Genomic DNA, 16918 nt, shown 5'->3' on the forward strand with positions numbered 1-16918 from the left:
TTATGGACAACAAACGGACCAAGTTCTAAATCTACCCTCCTTAGGTCATGAAGAACAAACAGACCAAATCTTAAATCCTTACATTTGTATGTGAAGTTGTGTTATGTGTCATTTCCATACCAAATAAACTCCTTTATAATATGTATATACTATTTAGAGAGTGTGTACACTAAATGTTTTTATGTCTAACAATCATACAAGAGCATAACGTTATTTAAGTGGTGGAAAGGTTAATAGTTTAAAGATCTAAAATGTTATATGACTAATAAGAAGAAAAAAAAATACAAGTATTTAAACTACAGATTAATAGAATCTTATTTATCAATCACAAAGAGTGAAAAAGGTTATTTAGTATTCTATCACAATAAAAAAGTTAAGCATAGTAATGTAATTTCACAAAACAAAATTTTGCTTTTTTTTTTTGGTTTAAGCATCACTTACATGGATTTTAATATCTCTAATTTAAAAAAAAAAAAAATTAAACATCTCTCTCCACTCACACGTCTTATCTCACTCTCTTCTTCTCTTATTCAATTTTAAAAACAAAAATAAAAAATTTCATACTCTTGATACGTGGATATATACTTATAAATGTATAACTAGCTTAATAACCCAACATAACGATGCGATTATGTTTTAGATAAGATATTGGACAAGGATTGTCTGCCCTCCCTTTTTCCATGCCCTCCTGTTTGTGTGATCACGGTTAAGTTACGTCAACATTTTAGATTACTATTCATTTTTGTCTTATTATCTTTATAAAAAATAATATAAAATGTTGACATGGCTTTACCGTGACCACATAAAATAGGAGGGCATGGAAAGACCCTGTTTGTGTGATCACGGTTAAACCACTCAACATTTTATATTACTATTCATTTTTGTCTTATTATCTTTATAAAAAAATAATATAAAATGTTGACGAGACTTAATCGTGACCACACAAAATAAGAGGGCATGGAAGGACATGCCCTCCTGTTTGTGTGATCATGGTTAAGCCACGTCAACATTTTATATTACTATTCATTTTTGTCTTATTATCTTTATAAAAAATAATATAAAATGTTGACGTGGCTTAACGTGACCACACAAAATAGGAGGGCATGGAAGGACCCTGTTTGTGTGATCACGGTTAAGCCACGCCAACATTTTATATTACTATTTACTTTTGGCTTATTATCTTTATAAAAAAATAATATAAAATATTAACGTAACTTAACCGTGACCACACAATAAAAAAGCATGGAAAGACATGGAAAAAAAAGGAGGTAGACAATCCTTTTCCTAAGATATTTTGTTATAGTACAACACAGGTTTCGTTCCCATGACAGGAAAATATTAAAAGGAAGAAAGGAAGAAGACAAGAGGAAGTTTCACGAGAGAGAAAGAGGTTTCCTAAGTCCTAATTTTAGTGACAGAAACTTGGCTGTTGCTCTGCTGCTGCTACATCACTGCCTTTCAGTTTCTCAGGCAACATCAACAACAACAAAGCCGATTCTCGAGAGAGAGATCGGTCCTTTTTCAGAGACAGAATGAGCAGCGACAAGGCTCCGAATCCAATCGCTGCATCTGCTGCAGTATCCCCCACAAATGCATCCAGTAATACTACCACTGGCGGTGGTGGCCCTGCTGCCGTTGCTAATTCTAACGTAAGCCTTCATCCCGGCGTTGAATCCTGTAAGGGCATCAATGGCCTTGACAAACTCGTCCTCCATGATCCACGAGGCAGTTCTGCTGAGGTATTCCCCTCGGAAACGACGTCCTTCTCCCTTATATCCCTCTTTTCCTTCGTTTTGGCTTTGCTTTTTCTTTTTCGTTTGATCGAGATCTGATGCTTGCTTGATTTCATTTTCTGTTTTAGAATTAGAAATGGAATTATTCGATTTTGTTTCAATATCTTGTTTGTTAATTTGGACTTAGATCCCCGTTTGGTGAATCTAGGGTTTATTGATTTGCTGCGTTCTGATTTGTTCGATCTGTTTGGGTGGAGTTCTTGAGTAACGAGGTGATGAGGAAATCACGAGTGATTGATTTTTTATTTATTTATTTATCAGGCTAATTTTAATCTTGAACTAATTGTTTTCAGGGAAAACAATGTGTTTTTCCACGGTTTCGGAGTGAGAACTTAAAGAGCAGGAATCTGTTTATTAGTTACTACCATGAAATTTCCTTGTACAAACCTAAGCCTGCGTCATCTTTTACCCTTTGGAGGATTGAGAAGTGTCTTCGATTGATAAGAGTAGAAACCGGTTAAGTGTATTGGTAATTTCCCATTTTTGTACAAATTTGGAGGATCAAGAAGTGTCTGCGGTTTTATTAATTTTACTGTTTTTTCGTATTAGAAACTAGTTGTTGCGGTCAAATCTGGACAAAAATTCATATCATGGAAGGACTAAACTCATAATTTCCTTTTGGAGTGTAATTCAAGTCTGATTGGTGAGGAACAGTAGGTCCACCAATAGCAATAGGATCTTTCCAAAGGTTTTAAAGTTCATGGAGTATTAACTAATCTGCTATGACACTTCTTTTTTTCTCTTGCTAAATAGATATTTATAAGTAGATGCACAAAGTTCAGTCATTTCAATTGGAAGGAAATTAAGACGAGTATCTTATATGAGAAAGCTAGTGGTGTTATGTTGTGTACATTACCAGATTTATTATCAAATCGAATATTTTTTTTACCTTAAAAACACTCAAATAATTTTGATTTTGCCTGTTCACGGGACATGTATCCAATGTGATTTCGTACTTAGTGTTTGTTAATTAATCTGATAAGTGCGATAGTCTATTAATGTTTCTGACATTAGCCTACTGTCTTTTGCCTATGTAGAATGCCAATTTGGTTCACTTCTCTCCCTTGATGACACTTGAATTGGGATACAATTACTTGAGTGCATGCTAATGCTTTATTTTTCATTTACTGCTTGATGATGATTTTCTTGATGCTAGTCTTGCTCTTTCTAGATTTAAACACTAATATATTAATTGGTATTGCACCCTGAGTTATTATTGGTCTGCATAGTTTCACTTTCTATGTTTGTTTCGTTTTAGAATGTAATTTCAGGCTGCAGAAGCATATTTCCAAGGCTGATTACAGTGGCCTTTCAACTTCTGTTGCCTTATAGTTATTTGTTTTTGGGCTTTTCAGGTGTATTTGTATGGGGCTCATGTAACTTCATGGAAGAATGATCATGGAGAGGAATTGCTATTTGTTAGCAGTAAGGTGCTATGCAGCAATTTATGTTAATTCTTTTTATCTATTATTTTTTTTAGGTGTAAATTCTCTTGATTTTTCCAACGGACATCACTGAAGGAATTTCCATTTCATTTTTTGTTTCTTTACAATGTTGTGTATTATCTTTAATGGGGATTCTTTTTACATATTTTCTTTTTCTTGTTCATAATTTAGAAAATGCTTTTAACCATTGTATTCATGTATCATAGCATTATTTTGGATGAAAAACTGCTAATATGATATGTGTGCATTAAACGGATGGGAGCTTATTGTATTGTAATAACAAACCTTTGAAAAGGATGGAGTGCATGTTGGCATTGTGGTACTGCATTATGTGGAGTGAGCAGTGTCGGCATACACCATTATAAAGTTATGTCATCCAAATTTTTGCTTATCAACTCAGTTTGTTTCTTATTCTTTTAGTTTTAGGTGGGCTTTAAGATTTGGTCAGGTTGCTTTTGTGACTGTTCTGTGCTCCTGGGAGGATAATTAGGATGTTGATTATAGATTCTTGGAAGTCTGGCAACACTGTTTTTCATTAGTGTCATGAAACATGAGACGACTAGGGATGACAGTTTTATCCGTGATGCTCAATTCTCTCAGCAACCCACACCGAATGGGGAAAGCATGGGGTTGGGGACGACAATCTTTTTTCTTCCAAATAGGGTTGGGGTATGGGGGTGCAGACTGAGGTCCCTGCCCCATACCCGTTCTCATCCCCATCCTTGTTCCCCATCTGGTTTTTTATTTTATACCATATCTTCTGTTTAACTGGATTTTGCTATCAAAATTTGTAGAAAGGGATATAACCTTAATTACTATCATGCATTTCACAATGGAAAGGGGACTGATAATACTTTGTGGCATATTTCTTCCTCCTTTTATTTTTGCCCTTCCTTTATTCACCCAAAAACAATTCATCTGAGATGTATATATGTTATTTCTTCCGCAGGCTATCTTTAAGCCTCCAAAAGCAATTCGTGGGGGAATCCCGTTATGCTTTCCGCAAGTATGCACTCCTTTCTGATGGTCTTTCCTGCTTTATTTGATTGTTCATCCTCGTGAAGGGAACTTGTACGTTGTTTATGCAGTTTTCAAATCTTGGTCCTCTTGATGCACATGGATTTGCTAGAAACAGATTTTGGAGCATTGACTCTGATCCATCTCCGTTCCCAACAAATAGCCCCAATAAAGTTTTTATTGACTTGATCCTTAAGCCTACTGAAGAAGATATGAAGACCTGGCCTCACAGGTGAATACTGGGAAATATGTTGATTTATTATTTGTTAAGACATTGGAGGAAGATTCTAATTGGAATCTACATAACTTCTGTTTTTTCGTCAACTTTAACTATAAGGTTTCTTTTACTGGATTTCATGTTCAACTGAAGTTATGAGTTCCGGCTGCGGGTAGCTTTGGGACCTGGAGGAGATCTGACATTGATATCCCGCATCAGGAATACCAACACCGATGGGAAGCCATTCACATTCACATTTGCATATCACACTTACTTCGCTGTTTCAGATATCAGGTTATTCATCCACTTGATCTTGTAAGAAATGCTATTTATTTAGCCTCTAAATAAACCAAACAAGTAAAGGGACTCCAAAATTGATAGCTTTTCATCTCATTTTCTGCCTAAAATACTCCTGAATTTGTGAGCATAGTATAGGTATCATTGTTGTAGGTGTTGGAACTTTTCTTTCACTCCATAAGTGATCAGAGTACGACGCATAAACATATCTCGTCTGTCTATGGTTGACTATGCTGCATTGTGGCAGAATGTTTGACTGAAATAGCATGATAACTTAAAATGTACTTGGTCGCATCATTATGAAAATAACTTTGAAGACAAGCTCAGAAAATGGGTAAAATTAAAGCACTTTTTAACTGATGAGCATGTGATATTCTGCGAACGTAGCCATACTGGAAGGTGGGCTGGATCGCCTCCTTTTCAGTGAGAGCTAATGCTTGTTGGGTATTTTGTAAAGAGGTTCCATGCAATACAGAGGATACAATTATAAAAGTGTGGTTCGCTCCTTGTATGCTGAATATAGATGCATGTCTATGTTTATGTAAACTCTATAAACCTAATTAAAATATTTAAAATGATAAGATTATCCCATAAAAATTTAAAGTTAATCAGATCTTATTAACTGCGAATTGTGCAATATGACAGTCAGAAAAGAAAAACCGTTGTTTACCATCGATGCTTGCCCTCAATTTAAATGCCATATCATGTAATATACAGTTTAAAGGACAACAACAGTTCTGGATGGTATTGAAATTTTCTTTGTGCTTCTGTTCAGTGAAGTTCGCGTAGAAGGATTGGAAACCTTGGATTATCTTGACAACTTGCAGAGCAGGAAACGTTGCACTGAACAGGGCGATGCTATAACATTTGAGTCGGAGGTAAGTTGAAGTCTCTCTCAATTTCTGCGTTTATTAGTTTTGTTAATTTTTCACTTTATTTTCCTAATAATAATTAGGTGGACAAGATATATCTGAGCACTCCTACAAAGATTGCAATTCTGGATCATGAGAAGAAGAGAACATTTGTAATACGCAAAGATGGTCTTCCAGATGCTGGTTAGGATTAATATGTTCAATCTTTCATATTGGAGTTATTCCTGCTGCAGTCTATTTTCTTTATTTTTAAAATTTCCGGAGTCCTGACTGAAGCTTATAGTGGCTTTATCATAACTAACAAGAGAACAGAGTGAATTGCTCTATCCTATGACTCCCGAGATAACTAGGATTAATGGAGAGAACTCTTGTTCTTTCTTCGTTCTTTTCAAAATAGTAGCCTCATTGGTTTAAATGTTATTGATCTATGATTTGATTAATTTAAAAGTTGATAGTGAAGAAAATTTTTAAATTTATCAACATCCACCGTCTTCAGCCATGTTTTACCTTAAGTCCTACACTATCATATCTTTCCTAAATCTACAACCAGTTTTATTAGGTCTTTATGTTGATTAAGTCACTCTAATGATCTTCGTTGAATATATCCAAGTTCCACAGCCGGTTCTCTCATTTGATTCTTGGTTAATAGAAGTGAGATGTTTTTTGTTGATAAGAGTTATAATGTGAAATACCTGCCCTCGTAGTGTTTGTTGGAATTGTATTCTGTACTGTATAGTGATTTAAATTTTTTCCCCCATTCAGTTGTATGGAATCCCTGGGATAAGAAGGCGAAGGCTTTGACTGACTTTGGAGATGATGAATACAAGCATATGCTGTGTGTGGAGGCTGCTGCTATTGAGAAACCTATAACATTGAAACCTGGAGAGGAGTGGAGAGGAAGGCAGGAGCTTTCAGCTGTTCCTTCCAGTTACTGCAGCGGGCAACTTGATCCTCGAAAGGTTCTTCAGGGAAGCTGAAAGTTCCATCATTCTGGCCTATACTTTGTACAGGTACGTGTGCTGAGAGTTCAAACTAGTAAATATCTAATCATACATCTGGTGCTGGCCTTTCACTTCACCACGAATTGTCTGATGCATCAAGTAGACCTAACTTGTAAATTCAAAACATAAACATTACAATGAATTCATACTTGTCCTTCTAAGATGCCTATACTTGTTTTTCGTTGTTTCATTTTTCTGATTGAACTGTTGCTATTTTGCATGATCAGCTCGTGTTTTACTATTTGGTAACAAAAATATTAGCTCGTATGTACTGTTTTTTTCTTTCTAATGAACTAATTCTATCTGCTTCTATTTTTCTTTCCAATGAATTGTTAGTAAGCAAAATGAAGGGGAAATTGACTACTAATAGTTTCTTTTCAAAGGTGGCAGCCAAACCTTTAGGGCTCGGTTGGTACACATGATTAAATTGGAATGGATAGCTTATTAAATTAAAGGTATTTTGAAGGGAGAAATTATAACATTATGACCACCTAGAGGTAGACCTGTAAACAGGTCGGGTTTACTAGGTTTGGGTCGGGTTCAACCCAACCCATTAAGCTAACGGGTCATCCGAACCCAACCCATTAAGCTAACAGGTCATCCGTTTCAACCCGTTTCACCCGTTAACCTTTTATTTTTATTTTTATTTTTATTTTTTATTTTTTACATTCTGTAAGAAAGAAATCTTTCCAATAGAATAAGGTTCAGAGAAATACCAAAAGGAACCACAAAACAAAAACCAACTCTAATTATGATTCAAAACCATGAACTGGGTTCAACGCCACAAATCTATCGAATACATGAGCATCTCCAAATCCAAAATTAGCAAAAACAAAGATCAAAACCCCAAATTGATGACATGGGTAAGCATTAATTTCATTCCAATCAATAAAATCCACACTTTAAGAAGAACCCATAAACAAAAACATAAGAAATCAGATCCAAAATAACAAAAAACCCATATTTTAGAGAGAGGGAGAGATAGAGGATTACCAGGAGCAATCTTGAGGAGGGACAAAAGAGGAGGGCAATCGCAGTTGCAAGAAGGGCAAGAGATTTTAGAATCCCCCAACTTTATGGTCTTCTTGAAGATGAGGGAGATAACCAGAGCTAGAAGTGAAGGAGCACACCGATCCGGCGATCCCTCAGAGAGCAACGGCCTGCGTGAGAGAGAGTGGAGAGGGACTGAGGGTTTAGTATTGAAATTACACAAGTCCTCAATAACGGGTGAAACGGGTTTCATTGGTTCACCCAAAATGACCCGTTATTTAACGGATGATTAACGGGTTGACCCGTTAACCATCCGACCCGTTTATCACTCACCCGAAAAGTAATTTTAACGGGTCGGATTGAAAATGCCAGGTATACCTAGAGGATAGAAGATGAATTACTCGTGAAGAAACTTATTAACAGAAACTAAAGGGATGTTGATGCATCATTTAGTTTGGAATGTGATTTTGCTTATGGGTAAAGGTTATGGAGTAGATTGTTATGGTAGCAGGGGGTTTGGGAATTTGTTCAATCGACTCATATTCTCATAATAACTCCGCCGTGTAAGTTTATCTTACATTGTCGGTCCTAAGCCCGGATAAAGGAGGAGGGGGAGGGCGTCAGGTAGTCGACAGCCGGCACTCCATGATCACGTCGAATCCTTATGAAAATGAATCCAAAACGAAATCGCGCTAAAGCTAGGGCGTCACCCGTAAGTGGCGCGCTGTGTGGCCTGAGCACAGTGATAAGTGAGCAAGGGTCGCTGTATCTCCATCGGCACCCGGATGCAGTGTTAAATGAGCAAAGGGGCTATAGAAACTTCTTTTCGAACGACTCCACTCAAAGTTGTTTGGGAGCATATGCTCCTATCAACTTTACACGGGACACACAAAAGAAGTACTTTGATCCTATTAGACGGGGAAGGGTGAAGAAGCTAGGACAGAAGGGTAGAGTTCAAGAGAGCAAAATGCGTTTAGGAACGTGGAATATAGGAACCTTGACGGGAAAATCTATGGAAGTAGTAGAAGTTATGATGAGGAGAAGGATAAATATTATGTGCCTACAAGAAACTAAGTGGGTTGGTCGTAAGGCAAAGGATCTAGAAAACTCAGGGTTTAAACTATGGTATTCGGGCACAAATAGAACGAGAAACGGTGTTGGCATCATCGTGGACAAGACCTTGACACAAGATGTTGTAGATGTCAAGAGGGTAGGAGATAGAATCATGGCAATCAAGATTGTAATAGGACAAGAACTTATCAATGTGATTAGTGCGTACGCACCTCAAGTAGGGTTGGATACGAGTTCGAAGGAGAAATTTTGGGAAGACCTTGGAGACTTGGTGCAAGGAATTGCTCAGACAGAGAAGTTATTTATAGGAGGAGATTTAAATGGACACGTGGGCAGGGAGACAGGCAACTATGGAGGTTTTCATGGTGGCCATGGTTTTGGAGAGAGAAACGAGGATGGGGAAGCTATCTTGGATTTTGCAATGGCATATGATCTCTTCTTAGCCAACACATTCTTTAAGAAGAGAGAAGAACATGTGATCACCTACAAGAGTGGGTCGTCAAAAACACAAATAGATTTTCTTCTAATGAGGAAAGGGGATCGTATAACTTGTAAGGATTGCAAAGTTATACCAGGAGAGAGCGTGGCTAATCAACATCGCTTGTTGGTGATGGATGTACATATCAAAAGAGTGAGAAAAAAGAACAAGACTTGGAAGTGCCCAAGGACTAGATGGTGGAATCTAAAAGAAGAAAAACAAGCCATTTTCAAAGAGAAAGTAATCACCCAGTGTGTGTGGGATAGAGAGGGGGAAGCTAACCAAATGTGGGATTCCATGGCTAGTTGTATCCGAAAAGTAGCAAAAGAGGTATTAGGAGAGTCCAAGGGCTTTGCCCCACACCAAAAGGAATCTTGGTGGTGGAATGAGGAGGTACAAGCAAAGGTGAAGGCTAAGAAGGAATGTTGTAAAGCCTTATACAAGGATAGGACCGATGAAAATGGTGAAAGGTATAGAAAAGCGAAGCAAGAGGCGAAGAAAGCTGTGAGAGAAGCTAAGTTAGCGGCTTATGACGATATGTATAAGCGACTAGATACCAAAGAAGGAGAGTTGGATATCTATAAACTAGCTAGAGCAAGGGACAAGAAGACAAGGGACCTAAACCAAGTGAGGTGCATCAAGGATGAGGATGGAAAGGTTCTTGCTATAGAGAACGCGGTTAAAGACAGATGGAAAGGTTATTTTCATAATCTTTTCAATGAAGGACATGAAAGGAGTGCTTCTTTAGGGGAGTTGAGTAACTCAGAAGAGTGTAGAAACTACTCTTTTTATCGTAGAATCCGGAAGGAAGAAGTGGGTGTAGCTTTGAAGAAGATGAAGCATAGAAAAGCAGTAGGCCCAGACGATATACCAATCGAAGTGTGGAAAGTTTTGGGAGAGACAGGTATAACATGGCTCACTAACCTTTTCAATAGGATTTTGAAAATGAAGAAGATGCCGAATGAGTGGCGAATGAGCACTTTGGTGCCTATCTACAAGAATAAGGGCGATGTACAAAATTGCATGAACTATAGGGGTATTAAGCTAATGAGTCATACAATGAAGCTCTGGGAGAGAGTCATTCAGCATAGATTGAGGCAAGAGACACGGGTTTCGGACAACCAATTCGGGTTCATGCCAGGGCGCTCAACCATGGAGGCAATCTATCTCTTACGAAGATTGATGGAAAGATATAGAGATGGGAAAAAGGATTTACACATGGTCTTTATAGATTTGGAAAAAGCGTATGATAGGGTCCTAAGAGACATTCTTTGGAGGATTTTAGAGAAGAAAGGAGTAAGAGTAGCATATATCCAAGCTATACAAGATATGTATGAAGGAGCAAAGACTGCCGTAAGAACTCATGAAGGACAAACCGAAAGCTTTCCCATAACTGTAGGATTACATCAAGGCTCATCCTTAAGTCCTTACCTTTTTGCGTTGGTAATGGATGAGTTAACAGGACATATTCAATGTGATATTCCTTGGTGTATGCTTTTCGCAGACGATATAGTGTTGATAGATGAAACTCAGGAAGGGGTAAATGCAAAGCTTAACCTTTGGAGAGAAGTGTTGGAATCTAAAGGTCTTCGCCTAAGCCGATCAAAGACAGAATATATGGAGTGCAAGTTCAGTGCAAATGGAGGCCAAAACGAGTTAGGGGTGAGGATCGGAGATCAAGAAATACCAAAGAGCGACCGTTTTCGTTATCTAGGATCTATCTTGCAAAAGAACGGAGAATTAGATGGAGATCTCAACCATAGAATACAAGCTGGATGGATGAAGTGGAATAGTGCATCCGGCGTGTTGTGTGACCGCCGTATGCCACTGAAGCTCAAGGGAAAATTTTATAGGACGGCAATAAGGCTGGCGATGCTGTATGGCACATAATGTTGGGCGGTGAAGCATCAACACGTACACAAAATGGGTGTAGCGGAGATGAGGATGCTTCGTTGGATGTGTGGGCACACGAGAAAGGATAAGATTAGGAATGAGGATATCCGGGGTAAAGTAGGAGTAGCCGAAATTGAAGGAAAGATGAGAGAAAATCGGTTACGGTGGTTTGGACATGTGCAAAGAAGGCCTACTGACGCTCCGATTAGAAGATGCGACTATGGGACAGAGGTTCAGGGCCGAAGGGGCAGAGGAAGACCTAGGAAAACTTTGGAAGAGACCCTAAGAAAAGACTTAGAGTACTTGGATCTAACAGAGGACATGACACAGGACAGAACACAATGGCGTTCTAAGATTCATATAGCCGATCCCACTCAGTGACTTGGATTTTCCAAGTCTCCAACCAAGAAGTTTTCCTCACTCGGGAAATTAAGGGAACACTACCTCAACCTATATGCTCCACTCACAAAGCTTCAACATACAAACTTCAACAAAAGAAAATTCAAAGAACTTAGCGAAGAAGACTTTGGTGTATTTAACAGAATACGTTGAAATGAAGGAAAGCTTATTTATTGATATCCCCTATAAGTTACAAATATGTACATATACTTGAGTCAAAATAAACAAACAAGAGGGAGCCTTCACAAAGGTTGCTTAGGAGAAGTCTCAGCAGGCGGTAGAGCCCCAGAAAGAGAAGGCACCGGAAGAGGATCATTTGGAGCCTCAGTACTGGACAAAACCCTAGAAGGAGGAGGCATCAGAGGTTGATCATTTGGAGCTTCATTACGCGGTACAGCCCCAGAAGACGAAGGCAATAAATGCCTTTGGAACAAACCCACAAATCTCTGATGATCAAGTAAAACCTGACTATCAGATTCCTTCATCTGGTCAAGCTTCCTCTTCATGTTTGTAGCATAGTCATGTGCGAGCCGGTGCAACTGTTTATTCTCATGCTTGAGCCCTCTAATCTCCTGTTTGAGACTCATCACTTCAGCCGCCAATGATTCAACTTGGCGGGTTCGAGCAAATAGGCGTTGGGCCATATTAGACACAGAACTTGCACACTGAACACTGAGAGCCAGAGAATCCTTAACAGCCAACTCATCAGACCGTTTGGAAAGTAGTCTGTTATCTTTGGGAGTGAGAAGGTTCCTGGCCACTACCGCAGCGGTCATATCATTCTTCATCACGAAATCTCCAACGGTAAGAGGACCAGTAGGGGAGACGAAGGATGGGCGCCATATGTTGTCTGGAGAAGACGGGGCTGCCTCTTCAACAAGGTTCAAGTCAAAACGACGGTCGGAGGGGCCAGACATTTTCAAAGGTGTTGAAGAGAGAAGAGGTCGGACAAATCAAGATCTTAGAAGTGCAAGAATAGAGCTTCTACTGGTGGATATTCAAGTGTGCTTTGGAACTTAATGTCAGCCCCTATAAAAATCTGCACTCGACGAAGCTTCAGAAATCGAAGAGGCGCCTGCTCAGAAATCGAAGAGGCGTTTGCTTTTTCAAAAGCTGGGCTGCTCAGAGACCACGAGGGTCGATCTCAGAAATCGAAGAGGCGTTTGCTTTCTCAAAAGCTGGGCTGCTCAAAGACCACGAAGGCCGATCTCAGAAATCGAAGAGGCTTGCTTTCTCAAAAGCTGGGATGCTCAGAGACCACGAGGGCCGATCTCAGAAATCGAAGAGGCACCTACTTTTCCAGCCTTGTCAGCACCTGTCACACGCACACTCAGCTTTGCGAAAATTATGGGCATTCTGTCGAAGATTTCTGACGAAGTAGAAAGCACATGAATCGTACTGTTCAATCACCCAATTCCCACACGCAACAGTAGCTCATGGGTACCACAGATAACTTTGCCAAAGTTCTCTGACAAAGTTGAGACACGTGAAGCTTGCAGCTCCCACTACATCGCTCTGACCAAGAAGGGTAAAAGAATTGCAAAGAAACAACACTAACAAAGTTTAAACACATAAATTTTGAAGGTCTAGCTACCATATTATTACCCACAAGGGTAAAGGAACAGTACCACTGCTGGATAATTGGAAAGTCCCGGTGTGTCAACCTCTGTGCTTCGTGGCAAGGTAGACTAGCAAACATGCCCAACCTGTACTCACATTCGAGAAAACACTCCCAATAAGATTGCTTGCTCCAAAATCGAAGAGGCACCGCCCTCCGAATCTCGAGAGCCAGACTCCCAACATGATTACTTTCTCAATAATCGAAGAGAGGGTAAAGGAACAGTACCACTGCTGGATAATTGGAAAGTCCCTGTGTGTCAACCTTTGTGCTTCGTGGCAAGGTAGACTAGCAAACATGCCCAACCTTTACTCACATTCGAGAAAACACTCCCAACAAGATTGCTTGCTCCAAAATCGAAGAGGCACCGCCCTCCGAATCTCGAGAGCCAGACTCCCAACATGATTACTTTCTCAAAAATCGAAGAGAGGGTAAAGGAACAGTACCATTGCTGGATAATTGGAAAGTCCCTGTGTGTCAACCTCTGTGCTTCGTGGCAAGGTAGACTAGCAAACACGTCCAACTTTTACTCACATTCGAGAAAACACTCCCAACAAGATTGCTTACTCCAAAATCGAAGAGGCACCGCCCTCCGAATCTCGAGAGCCAGACTCCCAACATGATTACTTTCTCAAAAATTGAAGAGACACCACTCTCCGAATCTCGAGAGCCAGACCCCCAGCAGGATTGCTTTCTCAAAAATCGAAGAGGCATCGTTCTCCGAATCTCGAGAGCCAGATCCCCGACAGGATTGCTTGTTCGAAAATCGAAGAGGCACCACTTTCCCAACTTCAAGAGCTGGATCTCCTTGGATAAAGCTTGTCTGTAATCTTCACACGCAACATCAGCTTTCCAGATACCACAGACCATTTTTTCAAAGTGCTCTGACAGGGTTAAAACATGTGAAGCTGACAGCTCCCACTACCGTGCTATAACCAAGCAGGGTAAAGGAATAGCATTATTACTTGATGTTAGGGAGACTCCTATATATGTCGACCTCCATCCCTAACGGACAGGCAGACCTGCAAAAATGCTCAACCCTTTCTCTTATCTGAGAGGGCACTCCCAACGAAGCTTTTCGAAATATTCAGCTTTCTTTCCCCCCGATAGTACCTCTGTAAACAAGCTATACTAGAGCAAGAATATCTCATATCATCAGGGTTAAAAGCAAGAGTATCCCATATCATGCTTTTTCTGTCTTTTCCTTTGGCCTTGTTCTTACCTGCAAGACAAGGAGAAAGAGAGCAATCAGTCAGCACTTGGAATCAAGCTTCCAGCCAGGAACTGACTGCCTGGAACCCCTTACCTGATTACTTACCTGGCATTGCTCTCGAGTACTCATCTTCAACATCTTATGCTTCCAGGGAAGATACCGCATCTGCCTGAGGAACAAATAGGGCAAGTGAGAAGGATACAAGGAAGCATGTGGAGACAAGCGTAACAGCACACGTGCCGATACATCCACTACTCTGTCAAAAGCAAAAGTATCCCATATCAGCAGGGTCGAACGTACTCTAGATTTGATGGACTTGTTTTGACCCTCAAATTCTTCAGTCGGTCTTATACTCTGGAGGAAACCAGAAAACCCTCCAGCCCAGTTCAAGAATAAGCCTGTGGAAAGTTACTTCTTCAAAAGCAAAAGTATCCCATATCATCTCTCCTCATTTTTCTTCTCTTTATCCTTCATGCTGCCTGCAAGATAGGGAGAATGTGAACAATCAGCCGGAGCTCTGATTGCTTACCTTGTCTGTCACCTCTTTCAGCAGATCCCCTAGCTCGGCGACTTGGGGGACTCCTACTACATGGTTTGTATCGCGCTTGACCAAGCATGAAACTACAAGTAAGCTTCAAGTGAAATTGATACATTACCTTGTGCATCTCCACCAGTTACAGATACCACCCCTGGATGGAGGAAGAGTACTTCCAGAGAAGATGCCACATCTACCTATGAGACAGATAAGGCAAGTCAAGACGATACCACACTCCGGTACTTAGAAGTTTCGTGGCTACGAGATCATTCTCCCACAATATTTCCTAATGTCATTTGTACTAAATCATTCACTTGTACTCACTAAAGGAGAGCTTGAACCTATGTACTTGTGTAAACCCTTCACAATTAATGAGAACTCCTCTATTCCGTGGACGTAGCCAATCTGGGTGAACTACGTACATCTTGTGTTTGCTTTTGTGTAAACCCTTCACAATTAATGAGAACTCCTCTATTCCGTGGACGTAGCCAATCTGGGTGAACCACGTACATCTTGTGTTTGCTTTCCTATCTCTATCCATTTATATACTTATCCACACTAATGACCGGAGCAATCTAGCGAAGATCACAAAAAGTGACCGTTTTCGCTACCTAGGATCTATCTTGCAAGAGAACGGAGAATTAGATGGAGATCTCAACCATAGAATACAAGCTGGATGGATGAAGTGTAAGAGTGCATCCGGCGTGTTGTGTGACCGTCGTAGGCCACTGAAGTTCAAGGAAAAATTTTATAGGACGGCAATAAGGCCAGCGATGTTGTATGGCACAGAATGTTGGGCAGTGAAGCATCAACGTACACAAAATGAGTGTAGCGGAGATGAGGATGCTTCGTGGGATGTATGGGCACACGAGAAAGGATAAGATTGGGAATGAGGTTATCCGAGGTAAAGTAGGAGTAGCTAAAATTGAAGGAAATATGAGAGAAAATCGGTTCCGGTGGTTTGGACATGTGCAAAGAAAGCCTACTGACGCTCCGGTTCGAAAATGTGACTACGGGACATAGGTTCAGGACCGAAGGGGTAGAGGAAGACCTAGGAAAATTTTGGAAGAGACCCTAAGAAAAGACTTGAGTACTTGGATCTAACGGAGGACATGACACAAAACCGAGCGCAATGGCGTTCTAGGATTCATATAGCCGACCCCACTTAGTGAGAAAAGGCTTTGTTGTTGTTGTTGACTCATATTCTCAGAATAGCTTTTCGAGGATTCGGGAGTACAGACGGGTTGGTTTCATGGACGTGAACTGTTAAAATAGATGATGTCGTTTGTTTTAATTAGTATGATTTCAAATATTGTTGGTGATAGTCTAATAGATCTTTCGTTCTGCAGGTATGTTGTTGCACATGTACATCGGTCGGGACAACAAATTCAGCCCGCTATTTTCGCTCCGAGAATTTTACTGTGTTGGGTGAAATGATCGATTCATGAGTACATATGACTCGATATAATATGTTTTTTAAGTCGATAAATTTTTTTTAATTTTTTTTTTTGGGTGTGGAAGGAAATTAACTCGAGTGGAAATGGTCGGCACTTGGTCCGGTGGATGAGAGTACGTGTTTCTGTTAAACGAAATTTCAGTGAATGTTCTTTTCGATTTTTAGATTCGATTTTATTTGGTTTACGGTAATTCCTTCTTATCTTAAAATAATATGTAGAGTAGTGGCACTGTATGTTTTCTCCTGATAGAAGAGATGAAATTTGGTAATTTTCATCCATAAATGATATGCATCTCCTTCTCTATTTACAAAAAATATAGCGAGATGAAATTTGAACATATAGTAGCAAAAAATATAGCAATTTTTGCCGAGATTCATGTGAGGGATAAATCCAAATGATATTTCTGTCAATTAGATCTGGCAGTAGGCCCATGTAGACTTGGTAAATCAGTCCATAACAGGTAACTCGATAACGATTCTTTTTGTTAGCGAGTTATGTGTTTTGTATTGAGTTAAGGGGTCACGCAAGAATTTATTAGGCCTAATGTCTTGACTTGGCAAATTGGTTGTGTTTGTGTCGTTTTGGTGTCATACTGATTATCTTTTCAGGTTTTTAACTGCTG

The 16918-nt window shown here is 39.8% G+C and overlaps 1 protein-coding gene across 2 annotated transcripts; it reads left to right on the plus strand.

Moving 5' to 3' along the window:
- The first annotated feature begins 1286 nt into the window (after positions 1 to 1286).
- Positions 1287 to 16486, plus strand: LOC103424047 (putative glucose-6-phosphate 1-epimerase). 2 transcript variants are annotated; one of them, XM_029091391.2, is made up of 9 exons: positions 1287 to 1739; positions 3149 to 3223; positions 4188 to 4244; positions 4327 to 4487; positions 4626 to 4766; positions 5545 to 5647; positions 5725 to 5824; positions 6404 to 6651; positions 16189 to 16486. In XM_029091391.2, exons 1-8 carry the CDS (start codon positions 1533 to 1535, stop codon positions 6616 to 6618), a joined length of 1059 nt encoding a protein of 352 aa, XP_028947224.2. In that variant the 5' UTR covers positions 1287 to 1532; the 3' UTR covers positions 6619 to 6651; positions 16189 to 16486. The 2 variants fall into 2 exon arrangements, with proteins under 2 accessions (XP_028947224.2, XP_070666498.1); XM_070810397.1 differs by lacking the exon at positions 3149 to 3223 and having other exon boundaries at positions 1325 to 1739.
- The last annotated feature ends 432 nt before the right edge of the window (positions 16487 to 16918 follow it).

The sequence above is a fragment of the Malus domestica genome, chromosome 13 (genome assembly GCF_042453785.1).
Source record: "Malus domestica chromosome 13, GDT2T_hap1".
Taxonomy (NCBI): Eukaryota; Viridiplantae; Streptophyta; class Magnoliopsida; order Rosales; family Rosaceae; genus Malus; species Malus domestica.